The following is a 27,737-nucleotide window of genomic DNA, read 5'->3' as shown; positions in this document are numbered from 1 at the left end:
AAATAAATTTTCCAGCATTTCAGTATTACTTTTACAAATTCTTGCAATGCTCAAATTGCTCATAGCTTCCTGCCTATTTCTCCTGCATTCAACATGTTGATTACAAGAACAGATCGTTTTACCTCATCAAATTTGGCTGCACATGTCATGTCAATATTTTGGATCATCAGTGTAAATGTCACAATATCCTACAGACAGTGAAGTATATTAGATTTTGCAGATCTTGCACATCTAAAGATCTCCACATTAATAATGTCACATCTGACCCCAGATGCATCATCTGTTTTGTCTTTCAGCAGAGCTTTGTCTTATACCTAAAACCTGTTAAAATCATGTCTTGTCTCATAGACCAAGTGTTTAGTCTGGTATAATCCAAGACTGAGATCCGATCTGTTAGTACAGGCCTGTTTCTCTGTGTTCATCTCATGTAATTACTTTCAAAGTTGACAATGTGCCGTTCAGAGCTGGTCGCATCCTGTCAAATCTATCAACATATAGTTGTGTAATTTGTACAGTTGTACAGCAGGTAATTCCCAGTTAACAGTTTGTATTTCTAAGATGGAATCTCGAAATTACAGTAATCACAACATGGGGTTAATGAGTTTTCATGGGCGAAAACGCATTAAGCCCTGTTTTTTTAAAAAACGTTTTATTGAAACAACGGTGAATGGCAGGAAATGCCGCTGATAGAAGATTCTGCACTTGATTTTGCTTTTAAAGACCGCTACGTTTTGCTGCTTCCTCACAATGAATTAAATACTGAATACTGACGACAACATAACAGAGACTTCCTAGATTTGACGATGCATTTAAAAAAAAACACCTAACATTTAAAGTTGAACTTAAGTCGTTCTAAAATGAGGATTTCCTGACTCTGGTGTGATCAGTCAAACATGCAAAATAACTTTTCTTTTTGAACTATTGGCATTGCACGCAGTGTTTATATACAGCGCTTTATATACACATACATCACTGAATGATGAATTAGGTGTTTCAAACTAACATTAAAAACCACACTGGCACTGAATAGGCTACATTTGTTTTGGACTTTCGGCTTTCCATTATTAGTCGAAGAATTATTCGCTAAAGTAGCTTACCAGAGTGGTTTTGAGGTTTTCGGACCAACGCAGAGGAACAGCCCACGCCCATGTTGCAACAAGTATAAGAGGCACTAAAAGGCTGTAACTGGTAACTCTTTCACAACTTAACGATGGCCAACAGTCGTAGTGCACTGGACAAACAAGCAGACGACAGCATCTGTGCCACAGAAAATGACGACAATCAACCGGTAGGACATTTCATACAGCACTCTTTATAAACCGCAGGTTTTGATCATGTAAATGACGGCTTTTCAGCATAGAGGAAACTCCAAAAGATGTTGCAAAATATTGCATTTGAGCAGTTAGCATTAGAGAACGGAGCAATGCTTTATTATAACATTGAAATATAACAACCTAATTCACTAAAGCGTTCACGTGAGAGGTTGACGCTTATGTGTTGATCCCGTGCAGAAAAATCCAGGCATCCCTTTCTCCAGGAAACTGTGCTATGCAGTTGGAGGAATGCCTTATCAAATGACTGCAAACGCCAAGGGCTTTTTCATGCAGATCTTTTTACTGGATGTTGTGAAGGTGAGTGTAAAAAGATAGAAGACATGGTCTTAATCAAGACTCGGTGGGGACCATATGAGTCAAAACCTTGCAGTTTCACACCAGTCTTTCACTGGTATCACAAAAAAGACATACCCAATTATACATGTTATGTCATTATATATAATGCCTTATTTTTTTATTTAATCTGTATGAGTAAAGAGGCATGATACATACATTGACCTAATGTTTTAAAGAAAGTATATATTATGGAAAAATATTTAGTTTTTAACACTACCACACCCAGTAATTATAATAGTGATCCAGGAAATCACCCGGCACAGCTGTAACATTGGTGTTATTTGCACTCAAATGTACAGATGACTTAGATTATGATTTGCTGCCTTTTTAACTGCGTAAACATGTTAAAATATTATTTGATGTCTTTTGAACTTGATGCAATCAGCTGTATCGCTTTACTGAGTTTTCACTTTCCATTAAAATGGAATGTGAAAGATAACACAAACAATAATGAGGCATTAAAACTGGTCTGGTCTTGGTCTTTACTCGCATTAGTTATTTTGATGGGTCTGGAGATTGTAGCATCAAACCTCGGGCATTCACTTGGGCTGTTTTAGGGCTGTTTGTGAAACACAATCACTGTGTGATCCGTGCTTCTAAAATCATTGAACAGCTGAGCATTTATAAAATTCATGAGGCCTCATCATGGTCCGCCATAACTGTGTGAATTTGCATGTTATGTTTGCATGCCACATTCAACAGTGTTTAGCTGAACTTATAGCACAGGAAGTCAAATGAACATGTCAAAGATCCTGTGAAAGTTAATACGTTGTGTGCTTTAAATAATTAAAATTTTAATAAATCATTTTATACGTAAGTGCGTTTTCACACTGCATGAGACGTTCTGTAACGTAAATGGGATACAACAATTTTGTAAAGACGAATTTTCTTGTGTCTATGTGTTTGTTATAGATGGAAGCTTTCTCTGCATCCATCATTCTCTTCCTTGGTCGGGCTTGGGATGCTGTTACAGATCCTCTGATAGGATATGCCGTGAGTAAGAGTGGCCGGACCAGAATTGGCAAACTTATCCCTTGGTGAGTGGACTGGTTTGCATCAGACTTTGTGCAAAGCACATCCTCAACTGCTTTACATATTTCACAGTTTGACCAGAGGCTGCTGCTCATATTACCGATCATATAAATTGCAATTATTAATTGCGATTATCCCCATTTACACTGAATAATGTTTATGCCATTGTTTGAAGCAGCTGCATGCCGTGTTTTTACATGAACATAAACAAGCTGAAAACAACCGAAATCTGAAATTTGTGAATTCAAGCAATTCTACGTGTTGACAATATATTGAGAAACTTAAACTGCGAACAGCTTTTGGATAGCTTGAATGGTGTTGCAATAATGATTTTTTTGGAAGTGAAGCTAATATAGATAGCAGTAAGTGTCTTATTGTGTTAAAAGTCCATTATCCAAATACTTTAAAACTTTTTACTTACAGCACACACGTCATTCTGATGAAGTATGGTTAGTTTCATAACTTTATGATGCTCAGAAACCTTTCGAAAATGAAAAATATCAAATTACATAATAACAATATATTTAAAATCATTTAATAATCTTTTTTAATGCTACTTGATACTAAAATTAAATGTTAATTTAAAGTACATAAACTAATATTGCAATACAACTTTAAATATAAAAAATTATTAGTAAAAAGTATTAATACGTTTTAAACTTGCTTTTAATTAACGTTAATAAATGTTATATCATTATTGTTCATGTTAACTAGTAGTTAAATAATATAGTTTTAACATTAGCTAATTCACAACTAACAACCTAAGTGTGAACAACAAATTTCTACAGTTTATGTTAGCAAAAAACTCAATCTTGAACATAATATTAACTAAGATTCACAAATGCCATATTAATATTGTTCATGTTAACTTATGTGATGTTAAAAACTAATAAGCAACTATAGCTGTGGTGTGTAGAATAAATGCTATATAATAAATGTTCATGCTAATTAATATAGCTTATAAGTTATTAGCTGAAACCTTATTGAAAGTGTTACTGAGGTTTCATATATCGTTGTGTATAGGTGTGTGTGTGTGTGTCTTGATGGTTTGGATTAACCGTTTCATTGCTGTATCTTTGTACATAGTAGACTTTGAACGTTTAATTGCCACTTTGAACGAATAAATTATTGAAAATTGCAATCAGAAAATGTATTAATTGTGCAGCCTAAATATACTGTCCTCAAAGAGATTTTTTTAAAGATGCAAAATTGTGTCGCATGTCTGCTCTGTGCTCAACTTCGCTCTTTATTTAGGATTGTGTTCTCGATGCCACTTGGGGTCCTATCATACGTTATGCTCTGGTATACCCCACAGGACACCATGTCCTCTGGCTTCAGTTTCGGCTGGTACTTCACATGGTGCTGTCTGTTTGACACCTTCATGAGTGTAAGACCACTATTACCTTTATCTGCCCACTGTGCTAACTGCTGTTTTACAGATTTACAATAAAAGACGTTTGGCTGTTAAGGACATTTCCTGCATAGGGAGATGTTTAAATACATTTTTTGGAACAGAATATACAATAATACACTGGAATGCACATTTAGCGTACATTACAAACAAATATACAGTGTCATAATGATGCCCAGCTCTTGATGATACTTTACTCCAAAATTAGATATAGTACTCATCACTATAGTGTTATATGATTCATAACTGACACTAAAGCTATTTTTTCCTGTCTCTATCATGTTTAGTGCTACCATGTGCCATATTCTTCCCTAAACATGTTTCTGGGGGGGAATCAGAAGGATCGAGACTCGGCCACTGGATACAGTAAGAAAATATAACTGCAGTTAGTTGAAAGAATTGCCATGTATCCTATTTTGTAGGGTTTTGTTGCAAAGTCAGCCGTCTTGAATCTTCACTGATTGAGTTAGAGTTTGATGAAACGGCTTACAAAAATACATGTTGGTTTCAAAAAGGACATCCGAAAAGAAATAAGGACAAAATGTTTTACTGACAGAAAACAATGGGTCTCTGTTATGCATGACGATAATCTTGTCACCAGCAAAAAACATCCTTTCTCCAACCTTTTTTATTGTTATTAATACAGATATAGTGGAAGTAGAGAGCAGAAATGTTGACATATATAGATTGTAACCTTAACCGAGATCTGTTTCCTATGTAAAAGAGACACGTCAGGAGCTTTGTTCTCTCTCACGATACAGGAATGGGCATGGAAGTGTTCGCTACACTGGCGGAGCTGCCATTCAGGGTCAGATAGTGGGAGTGCACCATGCCAAGAGGACACACGCCTGCAGTTTACAGAACGCCACGGAAGGGGTTTCTGGGAACTATACTGAATCTCTGGATGGCATATCTGATGCTCTACGAAATACAGTGAGGCACAGAGAACATCCTATGAATATGTACTGAAATTTGTTCTGTATTGAAGCAGGGAAATACACATTGTGATTTGCCTTTTAATTTCTACAGAGAAAAGCGTATTTGACTGGAGCATTAGTATTGGGATTGCTGTACTTTCTGTGCTGCCTCGTCCTCTTTCTTGGTGTGAAGGAACAGTTGGGTAGGTCCAGATGAGTTTACACGAGTTAAAATGCTAACATCTGTTGTTTGGTGTCCCACATGTTCTTTCAGACTTCGCTAATTGTGCCTCAGTAATTTTGAAACATAAATAAACTGCCTTGCCAAAAGAATGTTGCCATAGAAGTTGTTTATTTACATAGCAGATAGCAGTTTTGGTAGTTATTGCAGTGCTTTTGGCAGGTTATGTGTTTGCTTTTAATTCCTTAAACAACCAGGTTGGAAGATCCTAGGAAGCCTGTTTCGGGTTTAACAGAAGGATCAGGATTAAAGTGTGAAAGAAAGGTTCAGTGAGCATGAAGAATCATTTTTATGCATGAATCTGCCATCACTGGGTCCTGACCATAACCCCATTAAAAGTCTGGGAGTGCTCCCTTTGTCAATACAAGATCTCTGCTAAATACAAATGCTCTTCATAGCAAAAAACTGTCGTAAAAATGCACTGCAAGTCAAAACTAAATATTAGAGTGCAACCTTTTTGACCATGCAATCTATTTAATAATGATTTGCAAATGTTTATTCTCATTCAGCCCCTCTGAGTAAACTGGACAGCGTAAATGTCCCCTATCTAACTGGTATAAAGTTGATGGTGGGACACACTCCATATGTGCGGCTTGTATTTGGCTTCCTGTTTGCTTCACTAGCCTTCCAGGTCAGAAGTTGTTCTGTTTGAATTATGAATGTATTGTAATAGTTGTTAAACATCAAAATACCAAAAGAGCATAATCGTATTGCCTTGAAAAATGCCTAGGTGTGTTTGATAGTTTTGACATTAGTCACACAAGTGGGTTTAATATTTGTTTCAGATGGCTCAAGGGAATTTCGCCCTCTTCTGTACTCACGCAGCGAATATGGGAGCATATTTCCAACATCTTGTTCTCATATTACTGGTGAGGGATTCATTATTTCAAGGAGCCATTTCTACCTGATCTAAACTCTATAAACTACTTTTTTATAACCAGGGTATTTTTAAAAATAAATAATATAGATTTTTATTTTACTTTTTATTTAAATTTTATGATATAAAGCAAATGATATTAAATTAATTTAATTCTATAATTATATCAAAGCACAACACATTAAACATTTTGGAACGGTCTCACGTGTACAATATGTAAACCATAAAATTTTATTTATTAATCTTTTCTTGGGCAGACATCGGCTACAATATCCATCCCAATGTGGCAGACACTACTGGTCAAAAAAGGCAAGAAGACCACCATATTCATCGGCCTATCAGTGAGCACCGCTCTATGTTTCTAAAAAGATTATTCATGGCTGCAGAGAAAGGAAATGGGAGTGCTCTTACAACTACAAATAACTGAAATAGTTTCCACTTTTTTGACCCTCTTTCTCCTCTTCTCTACAGATTTATATCCCAGCTCTAACTGTGATATCCCTAGTGAAAAGTAATTTACCTGTCTTCATTATTATGTCCATGGTAGCTGGTGCAAGTCTGGCAGCCCTCTATCTACTCCCTTGGTAATTTAACTCTCATGTATCATCTGTTTTACTGCTAAAGCCCTTGCTCCACCAAGACACACATATTCCCGCCAATGTTTTCCTTGTGCATTACTGAAATACTACTCTACATTAGATGGTGCTCAGCTGGGAATTAGCTGCACGATGTGTTCATCATTATAACAATTGGTCAATTCAGAATGACATCATACCAAAATCCGATCACAATTTAGACTCATCAGACCAGATCTTCTGTTGTCCAATTTTACTGAGCCCGTGCAGGTCATAGCCTCGGTTTCCTCTTCTTATCTGACAGGAGTGACCTGTAGCCCACCTGCGTCAAGGTTTGACGCGTTGTGCGTATCAGAGTTGCTCTTCTGTGTACCTTGTGGATATTTTATATTTGAGTTACTGTTGCCTTTCTATCAGCTTGAACCAGTCTGGATATTCTCTTCTGAATTCTGTCATCAGCAATGCGTTTTTAACCACAGAACTGCCTCTAGCTATTTTCTTTTATTTGGACCATTCTCTGTAAACTCTAGAAATGGTTATGCAAGGAAAATCCCTGTAGGTCAGAAGTTTCTGAAATTCAGTGTGACTTAAATCACCTTTTTTTCCAATTCTGAAGCTCAGTTTAGGCTTCAGCAACTCATTGTGACCATGCCTAGATGTCTAAATGCATTGAGTTGTTTGGATGATTGGACGTCTGCATCAATTAGCAGTTGAAAATTGTTTATCTAATAAAGTGGCTAGTGATAGTATATATACTTATGTGTGTGTGTGTGTGTGTGTGTGTGTGTGTGTGTGTGTGTGTGTGTACAGTATATGAAATGTATATGTATATACTGTATAACTAAATTGTTTATTTATTAGGTCAATGTTGCCAGATGTAGTGGATGACTTTAAAGTTAAGAACCCATCATGCCATGATCTAGAACCATTGTTCTACTCCTGCTACGTTTTCTTCAACAAATTCGGAGGAGGCATGTCTGTTGGAGTCTCTACTTTGGTTTTACAGTAAGAGCTTTCTCTAATCAGATTTTCACATCTGTGTACCACATCTTTTTTGAACCCCTCTAAACCTGCAGCTTCACGTGAAATCTTCATGTGACGTTCTCCTTCCCTAACTCTTCAGTTTTGTAGGATACAAGCCTGGTGCTTGTAAACACAATCCAGAGGTCATACACTCTCTGAAGGTGCTTTTCGCTCCTGTGCCAATCTGCCTGCTGCTCATCAGCTTGGTGATGTTTTACTTCTACCCCATCAACGAAGAACAGCGACAGAAAATCCAAGAAGCATTAAGAAAAGCAGGGTATGTGTTTTTGTCTGTTTATTTAGAAGATCGAAGGTCTTGATCCACCTGAAGGTGTTTATTTAGCTCAGTCATGTGACACTAATGCGTTCTACAGAATTTTAAAAAAGATAATGGGACAGAAGCAATTGCTCACATCAAAAAGATCATGCAGTTTTTGGTGGGTTTTTTTCTGTTAACACAGCTTGCTTTTTACACAAGCAACTTCTCACACACTAAAGGCCAAGATTTACTTCTATGGAAATTAAAGTCTTGTGTATTATGTTCCTGTTCTCACACGCTGTTTCAGTTTTGCTTGACAAGTTGCAATAGCTTTATTATCTTTTGTCATTATGTGTGTTTTCTTGACATACACAGGACAGAGACTGGCTTGAAAGGAGAAGAAGAACTAAGCCTATGAAGTAATGAGTGGCTTTCACTACTTTTGTAACACTGCTGAAATGTTGATCATGAACATGGCCTGTTTTAATCTCGGTGTAAAGGCTTTTTTTTATTGTGCATTGTGAATATTTTTCAGTCCTGAGGACACCAACATTAGTTAGGACTCTCACTAAACATACACGCTTCTTTCAGGTCAGGGAGATCTTTATTGGGCTGAATCTCTGCTAAAGAGATGAATAAAAGAGACATTGAAAACGTGCATTGCTATGGGGCCCTCAGGACTAGAATTGAGAGATATTAGTGTACTTAAAGATGCAGTGTGTAATTTCTGTACCATACTCAGCCAAACAGATAATCCTGCCTCAAACCCATATTAAGCTAATGTTGCCATGTAAAATGTGTTTATATCAACCAGTGAATAAAATGGCTTACTAATAAATGTTACTGCATATGACAGTTTTTTTTTAATTGCTTACACACTAAAAGTTGTAGGCTACTTGAGTGACACTCTCCAGACTAAGTCTGCAAAAAATGCTAGTACATTATATGTTCTTGTATTTGATTTGTGAAAAACTGCTTTTTAAATGCCACACTTACCATTTTTAACAACTGCTTGCAAAAAATCTTTATTAGTCACACAACACCAGAACCACACCAAACATGCAAACCATTTTTTTTTTGCTATGTCGCACCATATAGGACACAGCCCAATTTCATCTACCCACACACACACACACACACACACACACACACATGCATGTACAAGTGAGCGCTGTGACAAACTCCAGCGCACAGTCAAAAGATACAAGAAAGTAAAAGATAGCGTTTGCTTTCGCATGAAATGCATGCTGTTTCGCACGTGATTTGTGTGTGTGAGAGTTTAGAGCAAAGAGGCGAAGTTTTGAGAAACTGTAAGCTGCGAGAGGGTATTACAACGATGAAAGAGCGCACACAGCTAGTCTAAGTGTTTGTAACGGCGCTTGTATTCCACGGTGATGGTGTAAAAATGCATCAACATCAACTGCGAGCATCTGCATTGTCTCGTGTTGCTCACTGCGCCCCCCTGTGGCCGTTTAACACGCTTTAGGTGACTTGACGTGTTGTTCGCGGAGGGGGCGTGGGAGGTGTATCCGCGCTGCTCCAGTCACTCACCCACATCACAACACTCAAGATGAAATGGGTGTTGAGAGCACGTTACATAATACGACGTGCTGAAGGCTGGGGATTCATCCATATTTTCTTTTTGTGCTCACAAAATAGCGTTTAAAAGTACTTTTAAAACAACAGGCTAACCGCATCTTTCACTAACAAAGGAGAGGGGTCGCGTTTGTCATCAGCGGGATTTATGTTGAATTAGTGCGCCGCTATTGGACCCTCTCCCCGCGGTCACGTGACCCGCCAGCATCGCTCCTCTCCGCCCGCGAACAGCTGTGAGAGAGAGACGCCGTGCAGCAGGGCTCTTCAGAAACACACCGCGCGCGACACGGACGAAATGGGAGTGGAGCTCGAGACCATAACCCCCGGAGACGGTAAAGTCACTCGAATCGCAGCGTCTGTTACGTGAAGTGGCGTGTTATCTGTGAAGTTGCGTGCGTTTAACGGCGTTATCTTATTGCTCTGTCCTCCTGCTCCCTGTTTTTCCTCGCGCGGCTTTCGCAGGGAGGACTTTCCCCAAAAAAGGACAGACCTGTGTGGTGCATTATGTCGGTGAGTTGAATACCAGTTGTTGTTGTTGTTGTGTTCTTGGTGGGGTGTGCTGATTTTTGAGCACGAATGTGGATTTTTGTGTGTGGTAAATAGCGACTTGAAAAAATGTTAACGCGTATTTTAAAACTGACGCGTTATCCGCGTTTAAAAGCTTTATCCGGAGAGTGGGAGTGCTGTGAAGATGCAGCGCTACAATGTGCAGAGGAAGACAAACAAATAAAGCCGTTGCGCGTTATTAGTTGGGTATTGTTTGCACGCACTGGCGTTTTGTCCGCAGACGTGATCCTCATCTGACAGCTGAGACTGAGACTGAACGGATCTTACAGACCGAGTCGGTCTTTGTTGGATAGCGAGGCTGACGGCGTCGGACAGATGGATTATCACTGTCTGGACCGACTAAGTCGACCCCTGGGATGTTGTGATTGGCTTTTAATCGCTAACCGAGAAATCCTATTCTGCCAAGTAGATTATTTGATGATTAAATAGTTAATTGAATCTCGGAAAGTTTTTCATACAGTTAAATCATTATTACAGTTGACAAACGGCCTGCCATCTTGCATAGGCTGCTTGCACTATTTAATATTCAACATTGTGCCAAAAAAGCCCACACTGAACGGTGCATTACATTTTCACGATCTTCTTTTTCTTTTTTTTGTTGCATTTTGTCTTTTGTTTATGATTTTTTTGATCATGTTTGCCTCTCTCTCTCTCTCTCTCTCTCTCTCTCTCTTAAAATGACTTATTCCGATTTTTACAAAAACTTTTCTATGATTTCTCGATGACTTTTTTTATTTACTAAAGCGATAAATAAAAACCGAAGACAAAAAGGCCACAAACGTACATGTAGAGCAGTGAGAAAATAAAGAAGAAATTGGACGCGGCGAGGTAAAGCACTCCAAACTAATTTCCACCTTGTGCTTCAGGGCTTCCATCTCATTATTTCTTTATTGCACGGGAAGAAGAGTGGGAGATATTCTGCCTGTGAACTTGATTTATACTCGTATCGAGTCATAGCAACAGGTCAGGAAGAACTAATTCTAAAGAGAATTACCTTGTACAGTAGATCCATGCTTAACGAATGCAACCGATTCCTGCTTTGTGGTGACTCTCTTCTCTAGAGAGATGGGAAAATCTCCCCGATAGAGCAGAACTATAATAAAGTAGCCCATTTATCCGACGCTCTAACCTCATTTCCTGTTTTTCTGGCCTCGTCCCTTTCCTCTTAAATCTTCAGGCTCTCTGACAGATGGACGGAAGTTCGACTCTTCCCGTGACCGTGACAAGCCATTTAAGTTCAAGATTGGTAAACAGGAAGTTATCCGTGGCTGGGAGGAAGGAATTGCACAGGTACGTGGTTCTGGCCACTTAAATGATCACTTATCATATGTTTCGAGTTAAACTGAGGTTAAATTATTTCTTAATGAAGCACTTAATTCACATAATTCATGCTGATGTTTTTGTGACTTTTAGATGAGTGTGGGCCAGCGTGCAAAGCTGACCTGTTCACCTGATTTTGCCTACGGTAATAAAGGCCATCCCGGGATTATTCCCCCAAATGCGACCCTCATCTTCGACGTGGAGCTTCTCAGTTTGGAGTGATTTAATGCATTAACAATGCCTTTTGTCAATTTTGGATTCTATTACAAATGCTTAAGTGTCAAAAGGTTTAGTCTTAACATTAGAAGCCTGATTAAATCAATTCTCTCTTTATGTCAGGCCATATTTTAGTTTTTATTTTGATTCTAAGCTTTATTGAGCATCCTACCCCACAGTTTTGGCACATTACGTACAAAACAGTGCTTTATCTTATCGGTTCTCCGACATTTTATTTTTTGCGTTGGTCAAATTACACCAGAAATGATTCTTTAGCTCCTTTTAATTTGAATCCAACATTCTTCCTGTCTGATTGCTCTGATACCACCAAAAACCTTGCAATGTCCTTAATCTTGAACTTGAATGCTTGAAGGAACCCTTTAGACTTCTTGTGACTTTTTCTTACACTGTGATCGTCGTCGGCTTGAGACCAAGTACAAACTTGCTAAAGAATCTGTGGCTCTATCCCGAACAGCAATCGAAAAAGAAATAAATCTTATTAGATCATGTTTGTAATATAAACACTTAGATTGAATAAATACATCAATTATGCGTTCAACGCTTTTTAAAACAAAATATGTCAGTACTGAATTTATTTGTAGTTTGAACAGGCTCGCTGGTTTTAATTAGACAAAAAAGAAGCAAAATCTTGTGCCTCCTTGTGTGTTAGACATCTGCCAGAATACCGCTGGTTTTGTATATCTGCAAAGTGACCATATCAACTGAAAAAGTGCCATCACATTACCTGAAATAAAACTTTACTATAGACCGGTCTGATTAATACAAGTAATGAAGTATGCTTTTTCTGTCATTTTGGTGAGCAGCATTTTTATATATAGGTTTTGTTTATTTTTTTGCTGTATTTTATTAACACGCAGCTATTTGGAAATGCTTTCAGCGTGTTCCCTCTCTTCTGTGTTTGATGAGGTTCTGTAGTGGAGTAAGCGGCACGTTTGGCACCGCAGCAATAGATGCATGCCATTCTTAGTGCTTAAGGATTTTGTGATCATGTTCATTGTCTCATTGAATCTCAGAATCAACCAATAACCTGCTAATTAATATCTGTAATTGATGGGCACTTTCTGTCCTCATGGAAATGAAAGACTATGTTTAACTGAAAGACAAAGATGTCTGGAAAAAAATAAGGGGTTGTGACCTACACTACATATCGTGACATACACTAATTGCCGTTCTGATGCTAAATTATTTTCAGCTATTCATGGACGTTAATGTAGGTTGCGCCGCCTAGACAATTGATGTGAATATATCGGATGCGGATACAGTGACAGTGCTCTTTTGTATTGACATGGAAATCATTTTTAATTTAATAGAAGTCTGTAGACGCTTAAATACTTGAGTGGATGCTGGCGATGTCTGTGATTCTAAGTCAAGCATCAAATATATGGCTTTAATATTTCTGTAATGCACTGTATATTTATGTACTGTCTTAAAGACAATAAAACGATTCAAATAATTCTACAAAGTGTATTTGGAAAATGTTGCTTATTTGTGTCTTTTCCGATCAGTACCTTCAATGTTTTATGTCAAATAATAATCCTGTTGTCTTTTAGTGGTACTTCTAATATAATAAATGAATGCCGAAGAGCGGGATACATTTACCAAATTTGTTTGAAGCAGATTTTACTGTAGGGCAACAATTAATTTATGGCTGATGTAGTTCAGCAATTTACTCATTATGGAAACCCTTACATAACACATAAATCACAATCAAACCAGAACGTTAAAATGAGTGCAGTCATTTAATGCAGGCCTAGTTACTGTATTCAGTTTGGTATATTGGCAGAACCGATATCTCTGGATTCCAGCCCTGTCACAAAAAAATAACTGATCCCAGATCAGTCCAGTGATTTTACAGCATTACTAATAACTGGACTATGGAGTTATTGTTACCATGGTAGTTTTTGTCAGTCAGAGTGACTGTGCTGAAGTTAATGAGTAACAAATGTATAAATAGAAGATTCAGCCCAGCCCTACACGAATGAGGTAGGAGGAAGTGAACTGAGCTACTAAAGCAAAAAGAAATACACACGCACGTACTTTCTCGAGATCACCTCCCCTCTGTTCACTTCACCGCACCAACCTAAAGGGGAAAAGAGTCCCGTTTACTGTGCTCGGCTTGTTTACATTCTTCACCATCACATTTACCATATTCTTCAGAAGTCAGTCGTCAGAAAGCAGGAAGGTAAGATGCGACACGACACCCTTTAACGCAAACGCCGTTATTCTGATGCTCGTCAAAGTGAATTTATTCGGGCAGGTACGTGGGACTCGCTGGCTAACCGAAGCTAAACTTACACGGGCTGCTGCTAACGCGCACGAAGAACAAAGACGGGCTGGCGTTTACTTCGCCGAGCTCTTCGTTCAGTCATATCGATCGCGTTTTCGTTTTTAAGGATATTTTGCGTCGTATCAGCTGGTCGTTCTTTTTGGGAGAAAGAAATACAACTTTATTCGCGTAATTAGCACGATGGTGCGGTTGCTAACGGAGTTGCCGTGACTAGCTCGAGAGCTAAACACAACAAATGCTGTCTGTAACGGTCAGCCCGCTTTTATATCGTGTTAATAATTCTTAGTTTAAGGTGACAGTGATTAAAATATCAGTTTGGTATTTTTTTAACAGACGACAGGTGCTTTCGTCGCCTTACAGGTAGTGGGTAAAATTTAATTTAGAGCAAAAAAAAATCACATAGACATACATTACTCGGCAGTGAATCACATGACGATGTCGACGTTATAACATTCATTCAGCTTCCTGTATGCGATTTCTTATTTGCGTATTAAATCTTTAGATGTGTGTCAGTGATGTGAAACTTGGTCGTGTTTTGTTTCTTGAGAAACAAGTTTTACTTTCGATTATTCCTGTATGTTCGGTCCATACGTAACGCAAAGAACTGAAATATTGATGGCGGAAAATAAACGACGAAATAAAAGCGTTGACAGGTACTGAATAAAGTTTGGCTCATAAAATACAGTTTTTTTGTTTGTTTGTTTTAGTTAGGGTTAAGGGACTTTCCCGTGTGATGAAATCAGTCAGCTGCCTAGAATAATCTACACCATTTCATCTTTGACATTTATGTCACTAGGTGATTGAGAAAAGGCTAATAGTCATATTAAATGTTTAACTCGTTTATTTTATGACAGTGGCATTATATTTTCCTAAAGCTATGCTATGGATGGGACATTTCCACATGGATCCTTTGCTGGACTCAGTCAATAGAGTTACAGACTGTTGCCATGGCAGAGTCGTTTATTATGCTCAGCACTCATTCAGTCTGTCTGAAAATTAGCTTTGCCCATTCTCCCCCATACCAAAGGCCCCTCACCCAGTTATCCGCTGGCTTTGTCCCTAACTTGAGTTTGCACTAAAGATTCTTTTTCTCTGCAGTCGCGCTGAAAGTAGACTATATTTAGTCAAAGATGTCATCTAAACCGGATTTAGGCAGTGTGAAAACATTCCACTGCTTCTGCTTTATCCTGCTTTAGTTCGCTGTGATTCATACGGTTTCACACTAAAACAAAGATAGGGTTTTTATAGTTTATAATTTAGTTAATTTCTTAATTCGCTTTAGTTTAGTGTCCATTTAATATTTCTGTTTACATTATTCCCCCGTTTTGTTAAATTAAAATTCAGCCTATATAGTTTCTAAATGTTTGTCATTAATCTTAATGAATCGCCGATGCATAAATCGAAACTTATGCCAGACTCCTCCAATTAGTTTGTCCACGAACTCAGACTGCAAGCAGATCTATCTCTATCCAATCAAAAACCCAGCCCGTGCTTGTCCTATTTCAATAATTTGTTTAGCTGGGTTGTACGTCATAATATGGAAGAGAACAATCTCAAACTACTCCGTTTTGGCTTTAATGAAAATAACACTGATAACAGGTGTTGACCTCTGATGACTTACAGCCTCAGTGATGAGATTCCCAGTCATTCTGTGTTCCTGCTTTATTTACGACACACTTTGTGCCCAGTCGATTCGCTTAATTTCATGCGAGTAGCTGAACTAGACACAATAGAGGCACACATGTCTGTGAGAAGATTACTCACTGTCTCCATTAGTCCACTATTTGGAGACATCTCTACTTTATTGGAGTGCTCTTGACAGGGAATAATGGCCCTTTAGTATCACAGAGACATTTTTCTGCGATGAGAAACAGTGTTTGTGTGAAAGGAGCCTGTAAGATATATTTAGCGCGTGTTTTTGACATTGTGGTTCAAACGTCAGCAAATGTTTCAGTGCGTGTGTTTGCTTTTACATGAGTGCGTGTGTGTGTGTGTGACGTCAAAAGGCAGTATGTGTTGGTTTGCATGAGCTGTTCTGTGTGCACCGATGTGGGAGTTTATTCATGAGGATGTGGGCGAGAGTTTTCGTTCTTTTCCTGTTTTATGGCCGCGTCTGTCTGTGAGTGCTTCATAGATTTGTGCGATTTGCGAACGTGTAGGAGCACGTAGTAGTCTTAAGCCTGATGCTGTGGAATAAGCAGCTCCAGAGTCTCTTTAATCTGCTTGTAAACCTGTATGTTCCTACATGCATAAAAACAGTCTCCAGGCAGTTTGTTGAGTTTCAGTCCAGCCCGATTAGTTCCTGTTTTCTATCTACTAACTATCTCCATTAGTATGTGAGATGTCTTTTCAGGGAAGTGAGGCAATGAGCATTTCTTTCATTTTGCCTCATTCTCATTTGGCAACATTCAACCATCCTACATTTGTTTTCCTGTAACTTAATGTTTCTCGTTAGAAATGAGTATTTAGAAGACTTCAGGGGTTTAGTTCGCCCCTTATTGTTTATCTGCTCACCCGCAGGGCATCCAGGATGTAGGTGACTTCAGTAAAACACAAACAAGGATCTTTAACTCCCAAACGAAGATTTTGAACTCAAACCGTTGCAGTCTGCCAGTTATATAATACGGTCTCTCAACCACTTTAAACGGCCACGGCATTCCAACCTCATATTGTGCGTTCGTGACTTCAGCAGCTTCTTTGTGGCGTTCTACTACTAACGGAGAACAGCTGCTTTGCCGTCGTCCTCACAGTGTGACAGATCAGGCAGTGAAATGTTACATTTATGTAATGGTGTATACCATTTAATTCCATACCATTAGTTTTTTCATTTAATCTGTGTTGATTGTTTTAAATTTCTCTTATTTTTATTTAAACTAAGCTCAATTTAACATTTTTCTGGGGGCTGTACCAAGATTTATCTGCTGTTAGCAAGAGCACCTACTGAGACTAAAGATATGTGAAGCAAACAGTGTATTTATTGCCTAAACATCCTCCTCATAATCCATCATTTGCATTTAAATAAATGACTGATTTCTCTCCGTGAAAAAATAAATAAGTAAAAAATACACGGACGAAACCAAATCAAACCCTGTGGTTCGTGACGACACAAAATGACGTGTCTGTGCAAGAAACTGAACGGTATTTATTTAAATTTTTTTTTAATGTGAATGAGCACAGGGCAGTTTGCTCCAACCAATCGTTTCGTGTCTTTTGTATTTGTGATGCGGTCATGTTTTCGTTACACTCATGTTTCAGGATGTGTTTAGATGCTCTAGGGCCTAGTCTTTTCTCGTTGAGCAGGGTTTCTGTCATTTCCTGAATCTGATGTTGGTTTCTGCTGTTGTGACGTTTACAGTAACCAAGTGATTAACAACCAGTGGTTACGTCACGTGATCTCGGTCATATGATTGTGACTAATGTCAGCATCGATCCACCACATGCTTGTATTATATATCTTGTTGGCCTTTTCTCTAGTAACGTAAATGTCTCATATTTTCCATTCCATGTCTTCCTTTCTGTCTTTAAGCACTTTTTTGTGCTTCTTTGGCTTACTCTGTCCGTCTCTCCCTTTCCCTTCCCCTTTCCAGTAATGGATGCGTTCCCAGGAAAGCACTTAACTTCTCATTGCTCTTCCACTGTAAGATGAAGAGCACAGACAGGCAGTGTTTAATGTTTTATTTTGTTTGGATTTGAAATAGTTAGAGCTTTGGCTCTGTGGTAATGGTTTCTGGTGGGATGTTATTAGCTTAATGTGGAGTTGGTGCTCATGCCTTGCCCTTAGCACTTTGTTAATCATAACCTTTAGTCTCCATTATCTGCTTTTCATTGTATAATATCAATTGGGTTTGTTAACATTACATTTAAGGCAATGTTGTAAATTAGTGTTCAGCTTATAACAAATATCTTTGAAATGTGTCCTATGGATCTAGGTGTCGATGGATGTTTGTTGTTGTAATTATACTCAGTGACTAACGGACACGGACTGAAGTGTGTCTACATATCTTTAGTGATTAGTAGCTGAACGGGAAGTGTTACAACTGCACATCAAAATGTTGACTATCCTTAAAGTACATCATTTTCAGAATGTTCAGGGCTAGAGCTAGATTTCAGCTGTATCAAACCTTATTTTTTGATGGAAATATATTGAAATTGTGCAATTGAATTTTTAAATGTAAGTAATGTATTACAAATGTAATTTTATAATATAAATTAATATACATTAATAATGTTAATTGCTGTTCAGCAATACTATAATTAACAGTGCAACTTTAGCACTGATGATGATGATGATGATGATGATGATGATAATAATAATAATACATGCTTTATGCAATGCTACAATGGATGAATATTTATGCAACTTTGAAGTTAACTAAAACGTATTGATATAATTGATCTAATATAATACAAATGGCACATTATGCAAAAAGAAATATTATAATAGTATTAATGGGTAGGTTTAATGTAACAGTCAAAACAAAAAAACAAAATTGCACATGACAAATGTAAACATTTATTTGAACAAAGGCTACACATTTGATCAGTTAGCCTAAAGTATCTGGTAATTAACTAGGGGCGTAGCAAAATTTCAGAATTATTTTTTTGACAGGTTTTAATTTTTTTTTCTCTTAATTAGATAAGAAGTCAAATGCACTACTATGTCATAAACAATAATTTGTATAATATTTGTATTTTCCTAATGAACATTTTATGATTTGGTTTGCGACCACTGCGTCTGCAGCATCTTCTCTACACCCATGAATCAAACCCATGATCGCTGGTGTTTGCTAGCAACATGCTCTACTGATGAGATATGGAGGACGTATTTTAACCACACAGATCTGTTGCCTGGAGCGCTGTGAAACATCCATTACCAAGTGTTAGAGTTGCGACCCTTTCTCTGTGAAGCCATAGTTTCTCCTCTATCTGAAATCAGGAGCAGCTAGAGTTACTGTAGGACTTATTATAACTTCTGCTTTGATCGATGTGTTACATCGAGTATGACTGTGCAGAAGACACAGATGGACTCACAGGCGGATCGTTTCACAACGTGAAAGCACAGAACTAATGCCTGGAGAGCTGTGACACATCCGTGTGTGTGTGTGTGTGTGTGCGTGATGAAGGGGGTGTTTGAGAAGGAACCAAATTTCTGAAAGTGTCGGTCATGATGGAGCAGCCTGATAAATTCACCATGTTTTCGTTCCTGTGTTCTGTGTGCTCCTAATACTCTCCCTCATCCGTCCCGTCTAATTAGTGTTTCAGTTCCCATGTGAGTCATGTGGTTGCTAGTCAGCTGAAAAACAAACTATAAGGCTATATGGCTCTATATGTTCTTGCTCAGAGGATTATTTCCTGTATTTCAACCTTGTTTTCTCCATTTTCATGCTGAGACTGTTGTGTTTTTTTCCAGGATGTCATTGTATCCATCCCTAGAGGACCTTAAAGTGGACAAGGTCATTAGGGTAAGCAGTGTTTATACTTTCAAAGTATCTGTTAGGGCTGGAAGATAATTAAGCGAATTGCAATTATTTTACAAAAAATTAAGAAAACACCTGTACGCATTGTTTATTGTACGTTAACTAGTTTAAAAAATAACTATATTTATCAATACATACGTTTTTTTTCTACAGCACAGAGATTGCTTAAGTGCATTTATTCAGCAACCACAAAAAACAGTCAAGATTCATGTTTGGATGTATCAAAAATATTGCAGATGGTTTTGCTGAAATATTCAAGAGAAGCAAAAATCATGACCACAACTAAAATCTGAATATTTGTGTGGCCATATTTTATGAATACTTTTATTCCTCTTTATATTTTATTATTTAGTTAATTTTCTATTGATTTTTATGTATTTAAAAAAAAAAAAAAAAAAAAAATCTAAATGTTGGTTAAGCTGACTCTCTTTTCATATTTTATTATCATTCGAAATTATTTCAGTTCAGTTAGCTAGCGCTTTTAGTAGTATGCTTTTTATTTTAGCGTAACACTGAAGATAAGTTGGTGTTTTTAAAAAGTAAATGAGATTCACATGCGGTTTGCTCCTCTAGGCACAGTCCCAGTTTGCCAATGCCACCTCCAGCACCCCAGCCATCACTCAGGGTGTTTACCAGCCACAGCCTGCCACACAGGGGATGCCAAGCTCAGGTGAGGTCTTCCTTCCTTCGCCGCCTGGCTCGCTTTTATCTACCTTATCAAGCCGTTCTCTCTTTCACTTCTGAAGTGCCGTGTGAGAGCTGTTTTTATAGAGATGAAAGTGTTGCCACTGTTTCATGCCGTGGTCAAACAGGAAATGAAGAGGTGCCTTAGGGAATCTGGGAGCAATTCAGCAACCTTCCCTAATTTCTTTTTTTTTAGTCTCTGTGTAAAACAAGTGCTCAAGTTGAGACCCTCTTATTCAGGCGGCACTGCCTTCCACCTTTGTGCTCTTACTGTGTCCTTGTGTGCGGCTCCAAGACACTGCCAGCATATTACATAACTAGAGTGTTTGTTTAAAAAAAAAAAAAAAGTGGGGTTCACATAGTACTGTAACTTGTGCTGAAATGATGGTAGTATATAATATATAGTTTTTGAGAATGCGTGTGTGTGTGTGTATTGTAACTCCCTGAATCTTCTTGAAAAATAAAGTGTTGGGATGAGAAGGAAGGCAACGCAATGACACAAACCAGGGGCCTATTTCTTGAAACTACAAAATAAGACAGGCTTACTTTAGTAAGTCCAACTTTTTGTCCATTGATTTGGTTCATAATAAGCCATACTAACTCAAATAAGCCTGGCTTGTTTGGCAAACCTAAACGTAGTGGGCGGGGCTAAACAAAAAGTGATCTTATAAGGAGGCGGTGCTTATCCACACTATTACATCATAGCATAGAACATTCCTTAAGCTGTTGTTTTGGCAGACTGCCTTCAATATAAGCTGTTTTTTTAGACTAACGGCAACATGACAGAAAGCATGATGTTTTTATAGTACAATGACCTCTTAAGTCACAAGTTTAAGGGAATTTTGATTTCTCAGTTCATGACTTCTTTAATGAATACAAAGTTGAAAAGGACAGTAATTTTTAGTGACATTATAAATGTTTGTACTGACACTTTTGATCTTTGTTGCCTAAGTGTGGGCAAAAACCTAACTTTTTAACAGTTATCAGTTTACACCATGTGTTTATAGTGTAGCTGTATAAATGCATGCCTGGCTTTTTCCCGCCATCATCACTTCCAGTGTAGAAATGAGACGTTTTGTTTCTGTGGGAATATGTTTCATAGGCGGACATTTTCCTATCTGAGTTCTGGGTAAAGCAGGAGGAAACGAGGGGAGGACCGTAGTCATGACTCAACTCAGGAAATAATTACTGGATGGAAACATTCATCTGAAAGCAGCGACTGGCTGAGTGTCGACACTTGAACTCTGTCCTTCCCAGTTCTCTGTTTTTCTGCATTCTGCTTTTTTTTCCACTTGATGCTGTTATAAAACACCCAAACAAACTACATTACTATGCTACTTGGTCTGTGTCGCCGGGAGAATCTAAACTTCAATATGAAACATCTTCTTCTCTTTCTCTCGCTCCAGCTCTGTATCCCAATCTGGAGGAGCTGGGAGACTATATGGGCCTGAGTCTGAACAGCGATGAGGTCCAGAGAAACCTGGCGCTGGTCCCGGTGGCTGACAATGTAAGTGATTGTCACTGAACGCACCTGTTTATTTAGAATCTGCACTCATAAAGAAATGTTTAATATATGCAAACAATGACATTTCAGTCTCAGCTGTTTCCCTAGCGGTGCTGTTACTCTTCCTCGGTTCAGTTTGCTCTACAGCCTGTTTTTCCATCTCTGTCACCGTCGCCTTGTACAATATTTTCTCTGTTAAAGCAGCCAAGAATAATTGTGTAAGATTTGAAAAAGAGGAGGCGGCGGTGGTTGTGTGTGTGTTAGCATCTAGCATCTGTTTTTTTTTTTTTTTTTTTTTTTGCTTTTTGTTATTTTTCTTTGAATAGTTCATACTGGCCACAGGGTGTCTTATTCTTTTCAGCATCATTCCTGGAAGCAGAGCTCAGAATGACTCATGCACCATAAGGCCTGTGTTGGAGTAATGCTAATGTAGGCTGCTTTCAGAGAGCATCTTAAAAAGATACTCGGTGTTCATAATCCTGAACATTAGACCAGCATCTCCCTTTATGCATCTCTTTTTGTCAAGTATCCTCATAGCTCCATTTAATAAGGCTCAAATACTCCTTAATCAACACAAAACCAGAAATGTGTTTCTGGTTTTGCACTGGATATAAGTCAGTGTTATCATTAATATAATTAAACTTTATATTGTGGGTAAACCAACACGCCTTTATAGTATTCATTTCTTTAAAATTAATTTCTTTCTAAAAGCACAACCTTTTTGATCACAAACCTTCGAACAATGGTGTAAATATACTACAGTATTAATATTAAGTAATACATCAAAACTCATTTGAATTTTAAACCACTGTTTTCACTTCCTCTCCAGCTTCTACTGTTCCATCACAATGGTCATAAATGCAAATAAATTGAAAACACATTTATTAAAGTATGCAGAAAGGAACACGAACCTATATTAACATTTCTAGTTTGTATATTAAGTGACATTTAAAACGAAACCTTTGTTAGTTTTTATGTGTTTCTTAGTGTCTACTGACAACATGTTTGTAGGTCATGAATTCTTATTAAGCTTTGCAGCTTTGTCGAGGCAAAATCTAAACCTTTTAGAGAACTCGGTGGTTGGAAAGTACTTTGTTAGACCATTTGCATGTTTCACAGTGTCGACATCTCATGTTTTATAATATGTAAACAATGCACTCGTATGTATGAGGATAAATGAAAAAATGTTCTCTTGCTTGGCAGCAAGTGGCAGTGCCAAGTTCTGTGGGTGGCATGGTGCGGCCCGTGACCGGTGCAGACGTGGGCATCAGGAGGGCAGAGATTCGTCCAGGTCTTCGGGAGGTCATCATCTGCAAAGACCAGGAAGGAAAGGTCGGGCTTCGACTCCGAGATATTGATAATGTGAGTAAAGCTCTTTGCATTAAACGCTCCCGAGTCATTGTTTTGAGTGTGCAGTTGGCATGTAGGTTAATTGGTAATATGTTTTTAGGGCAGCACACTCTCATTCTGAGCAGGTGTGTCATTCTTTTCATCGTGTTATCTTTCATGGTGTCATTTCCTCTTTCTGTAGGGAGTGTTTGTCCAGCTGGTGCAGGCGAACTCTCCTGCGGCGTTGGGTGGCCTGCGTTTTGGAGATCAGGTTCTGCAGATCAATGGGCAGAACGTTGCTGGCTGGAGCTCAGATAAGGCCCACAAAGCTCTGAAGGCAGCAGCTGAACAGCGCATCGAGCTCATTGTCCGTGACAGGTCGGTCACCTATATCTATATAGTATATAAAACACACTACTGTTCAGATGTTTGGGATTGGTAAGATGATGATTATTATTATTATTATTTTCAGGATACTTTAATGAATGGGAAGTTGAGAAAAATTGGAAATTAAAATCTTTTGTAACGTCACCTTTACTGTCACTTTTGATTACTTAATACACAATAGCCGACGATAATATTAACACAGTAATTATAAGTATGCTAATAATAATAAAAAACCCACATTAAAATGATCTGAATATTGTCATGACAAGTTGGACTGAATGAAGATGACAAATGTATAGTAATAATGGTGTAGGTCTTTGCTGCCTCCTGGTGGTTATTTATTATAGTTGTAGTATTTATTGAGTTTAGTGTGAAATGGAAACTTCCTGTTTTAGGTAAGAGTTAAGCTGTATTGGTATCTGTGGCAGTTACCACAGAAAATTATTTTGAAAAAAATTAAACCACAACAACAAAAAAAGTAAACAAAATTTGTTAGTAAGTAAGGCACTTAAAAGCAAAAGGCTTAACAATTTTAAATGCTATTTTAATAAAATAGCCACAGAATATTAGTTGTGTGCATGAGACGTGAATCACTTGATGACCCTTCTGTCTGTATTAAAGTTATACACAATGCCTTGATCAAACAAAAATGGTCAAGTCCAATTTCACAGATGATGCCAAAGTGTATCATACGTCATATTTCTCTATTTTGTGGTCCAGACCATTCCAGCGTACAGTCACAATGCATAAGGACAGCTCTGGCCATGTGGGCTTCATCTTCAAATCTGGACGAATCACATCTCTAGTGAAGGATGGTTCTGCTGCCCGCAATGGTTTGCTCACCGAGCACTACATCTGTGAGATCAACGGCCAGAACGTCATCGGACTCAAGGTGGGAGGGCTTATGGAAGTGTTTTCAGGATCCAAAAACATGGAGATTTGTGGAGTAAATTGCTTTGTTTTTTTCTGTCTGCAGGACACTCAGATTAAAGACATCCTCACCACATCTCCCACTGCCATGACCATCACCATCATGCCTAAATTTATCTACGAACACATGATTAAGAAGTGAGATTTTTTTTTTAATACTCAAAACTGATAATACACAATGTTTTGCCAGTAATGCATTAAGTCTGTAAAGCCTAAAAAGTCAGAATAGTCAGACAGGTACAGTTTCTTGAACACTAAGGACAACATCTAAAAAACTGATACCTTTTTGAGTGTCATATTTGATACACTTGTGTAGTATAATATCGGAGAATGTGACAAAATCCCACAAAACACCTTCTGAAATGAGACGTACAAATAAGCAATCCTCCAAAGCCTGATGCATTTGAACTTTTCACTGCAGTATATATCAGAAGTCATGCAGTAGATTATGGAAATTTTCAAATTTTTATTATATTTTGTTTAAATTTAGTTATGACTTGTTATAATGTATTAAGATTACAGTTACAAAACAGACAAGAAGTGAAGGGTCATGACAGCCCTAATCTGTATATTCCAGGATGTCAAGCGGCCTGTTGAAGTCCTCCATGGATCACTCTGTGCCTGAGGTCTGAACACAGGAGACCACACACACACAGCCCCTTCCACAATGCCTACAATCTCTTGCCTTCCCATTGGAGCCTTCCACAACATGGGTCGTCTATCACTGATTGGATAAACCTCCTCAATCACATTCATTTATAACATGTAAAAACTGCCTTTTTTCTATTTCACTCGTTGGCTGTTATCGTTTTGCCTTCTAGTTCTTGATTCTGTCCTACATGTCATTGTTGCCATTGTTTAATTGTCATATTACATGTTATATAATAATAATCCATTGTCATTATTGAGTAGTATTATCTGATTGTTTTATTTTGGCTGAGGGGCAAGGGGATAAAAACTGAACCTGAGCTTCCGTTTTGGAGAGCATTAGCTTCAACACTCCACTTTTCAATTCTTCCCACTATGCACAAACACTTTCTTTCCATTTCTGTTTTTGTTTTTTTATTTTTTATCGACCATCTATATGCCAAGACAGCTGTATTCTGCCAGAAGGAATCTTGGGCCAGAATTTATAAATGCAACAACTCATTTCGTATTGATTTTGAACTTGGTTTTTAGGTGTTTAATCTTTGATAATATTCTCTGTCATTATCCTGTAAATGTTAGTGTCTCTAAAAAAAAAAATTTATATACGAATGTAACCTCAAGACTGAAATTATTACAAAAATAAATCATCCTGGTGATACCAATGGATCTAAAATGTTCAAAAAAATGTCTTGATGCACCATACGTTTCCTCTTCTTCAAATGATTAGAAAAAAAAATTGAAACATGGAATGAAAAAAACACTGCAGTAGTGAGAAGGCTTTGTTCACCATGCTGTTTTAATATAGATCCTTTTACAGAGCAATGAGGGTCAAGAGCGATGTGTTGCAGTGGTGTCTGTACACACTTAATATTATCATTAAAATATTATTCTACACAAAATTGAGACACTATGAAACATTACCAGACAAGACTGGTTCCACTTGCGGTGCTGATACTGAGACAATACAAAGACAAAACTGAAGTGCAAGATGTAAACACGTCATTAGAATGACAATTTAAATGAAAAAAACGAACAAAAGGTATCTGTGTGAGATCTAATCTTCTAGGCACATTCTTATAATCCTGCTCAACAGACACTAAACTGCTGATGTGTCCGTTTGCTACCAATTTTACATTTCATTATTCATTCTGAAAGAAATGCATGGCTTATCGCTTTCGTCTTATTGAAGGCTATTTCCATTTAACCGAACAGTTGACAGAAAATACGCAGTGCTAATGTCTTCAAACCATATTCGAATGTGATGCGCATCGGTAAACAAATGATCTATTGCCAGCTTACCCTAAAAAGTGTTATTGGAGACAACGATTTAACAAGATATGCACGTTACAGGATATTTTGTGGTTACAAAAAAGTACATTTTGAACAAAAATTGCGCCAGCTGACATTGACATCAAACATGTTTTTCTTAATCCTCCCCAAAAATGCTATAAAAACTGTCGATGTGGAGAAAAACTAGAATGTTCAGACGACGCAGGGAGAGCCTAAAAATGTATTGATAAACTATGTATTGAGATCTGTAGATCCTAATGGAGGATCAGAAGCTTTAAAGCAAATAAGTCTGTGATTATTAATTACCAGAAAGAAAAATGTACTGATTCATATACACCTGAAATTTTCACATTACACTACAAACACTCATACAAAGTGGAAAAAACTGTGACATGACATGACAAAATAGAAATATTACTCAAATTTACTAGCATACAGGGCCAACATACTCATCTCTGCTTGTAATATGGCTTCAAAAATTCAAGAAAATCTTATCAAGGCCTTATGTGTCATTTCAACAGGTATACGAAGCTGTATATCGGCGTACAACATTTATCCAGCCAAATAACTAATGTAATAGTTATTTACGTACATTTCTTTGACAGACAGAAGCAGTTTGGAGTAAACCACCTATTCTTGGGGTAACAACTGATTACATTCTCATATAACCTCAGATACATATTCTGATAAGCCAAAAGACAGAACTATCTGAAAGCCACACATTCATAATTACAACGTACATGAGTCAAAAATAATATCAGGAACATATATGCCTTTATTTCTTTAAATCCATAGTAAGGTTCTTTACTAAGTGCTCAGTTGGAATGAGGTGAAAAAGTGCAGGGAATAGACTGTAAATTAAAGACATATATGCCCACTTACCACCACTTAAAGCACAAATTAAGATTGTCAAGCAGTTAAAAAAATGAATATCAAGCGCTGAAAAACCTTACAGACGCCACATCAAGCAAATTATTTAAAGGAGAACTTTGCAGATAGACAACAAATAAAGCCTATATCACACTATACTGTACACAATATCAGAGGGAGGAGGTAGACAGAAAGGCAGCGGCATGATTTCAAGGGACAGAAGAGAAAACAGTATGTGAGACACAAATTACTACAACAGTGATCATCCGTCTGATTATCTGGTACACTGTTGACTGGCAAATCAATCCAGCTGTCACATTTACACAAAGCATAAATATTCACATGAATTTATGAATTGGTGTTGATTTTTTGAAATGGTGGTATTGGTGAAATCTTAACCCTGAACCACAAATCCACATGTATGCATTGACCTTTGGACAGACAGAAATAATCATAATCACAATCAAGTATACTTCAAGTAATTGCTTATAAAGTGAATTATAGTGCAATCGACATGTCATTAAATGCCACCCGTCACCTGTCAGTCAAATAAATAAACATCATAGGGTACATAAAGTCATTGCCAAATGTTTGGAAAAAGCTGAA

The 27,737-nt window shown here is 37.7% G+C and overlaps 3 protein-coding genes across 3 annotated transcripts; all 3 read left to right on the top strand.

The window, feature by feature from the left end:
• The first annotated feature begins 1,132 nt into the window (after positions 1 to 1,132).
• On the top strand, positions 1,133 to 8,843 carry LOC122328797 (sodium-dependent lysophosphatidylcholine symporter 1-like). The gene is given in 15 exon segments (XM_043224763.1): positions 1,133 to 1,288; positions 1,512 to 1,631; positions 2,583 to 2,707; positions 3,957 to 4,089; positions 4,401 to 4,479; positions 4,875 to 4,901; positions 4,904 to 5,046; positions 5,143 to 5,233; positions 5,781 to 5,902; positions 6,057 to 6,140; positions 6,406 to 6,489; positions 6,620 to 6,732; positions 7,585 to 7,728; positions 7,847 to 8,023; positions 8,381 to 8,843. Coding segments are annotated over 15 exon segments (1,563 nt in total). The 5' UTR covers positions 1,133 to 1,210; the 3' UTR covers positions 8,424 to 8,843.
• Positions 8,844 to 9,697: 854 nt separating this feature from the next.
• LOC122328798 (peptidyl-prolyl cis-trans isomerase FKBP1A-like) lies at positions 9,698 to 12,168 on the top strand. Its single transcript, XM_043224764.1, has 4 exons — positions 9,698 to 9,933; positions 10,064 to 10,111; positions 11,346 to 11,458; positions 11,582 to 12,168. Exons 1-4 carry the CDS (start codon positions 9,897 to 9,899, stop codon positions 11,708 to 11,710), a joined length of 327 nt encoding a protein of 108 aa, XP_043080699.1. The 5' UTR covers positions 9,698 to 9,896; the 3' UTR covers positions 11,711 to 12,168.
• Positions 12,169 to 13,750: 1,582 nt separating this feature from the next.
• LOC122328766 (syntenin-1-like) lies at positions 13,751 to 25,585 on the top strand. The gene is made up of 9 exons (XM_043224691.1): positions 13,751 to 13,907; positions 19,423 to 19,474; positions 20,063 to 20,159; positions 21,580 to 21,680; positions 22,881 to 23,039; positions 23,209 to 23,384; positions 24,114 to 24,285; positions 24,370 to 24,461; positions 24,901 to 25,585. The coding sequence occupies exons 2-9, from the start codon at positions 19,424 to 19,426 to the stop codon at positions 24,953 to 24,955; spliced, it is 903 nt and encodes a 300-aa protein (XP_043080626.1). The 5' UTR covers positions 13,751 to 13,907; position 19,423; the 3' UTR covers positions 24,956 to 25,585.
• Positions 25,586 to 27,737: the final 2,152 nt, after the last annotated feature.

The sequence above is a fragment of the Puntigrus tetrazona genome, chromosome 23 (genome assembly GCF_018831695.1).
Source record: "Puntigrus tetrazona isolate hp1 chromosome 23, ASM1883169v1, whole genome shotgun sequence".
NCBI lineage: Eukaryota > Metazoa > Chordata > Actinopteri > Cypriniformes > Cyprinidae > Puntigrus > Puntigrus tetrazona.
This window is presented reverse-complemented; position numbering and strand designations above follow the sequence as displayed.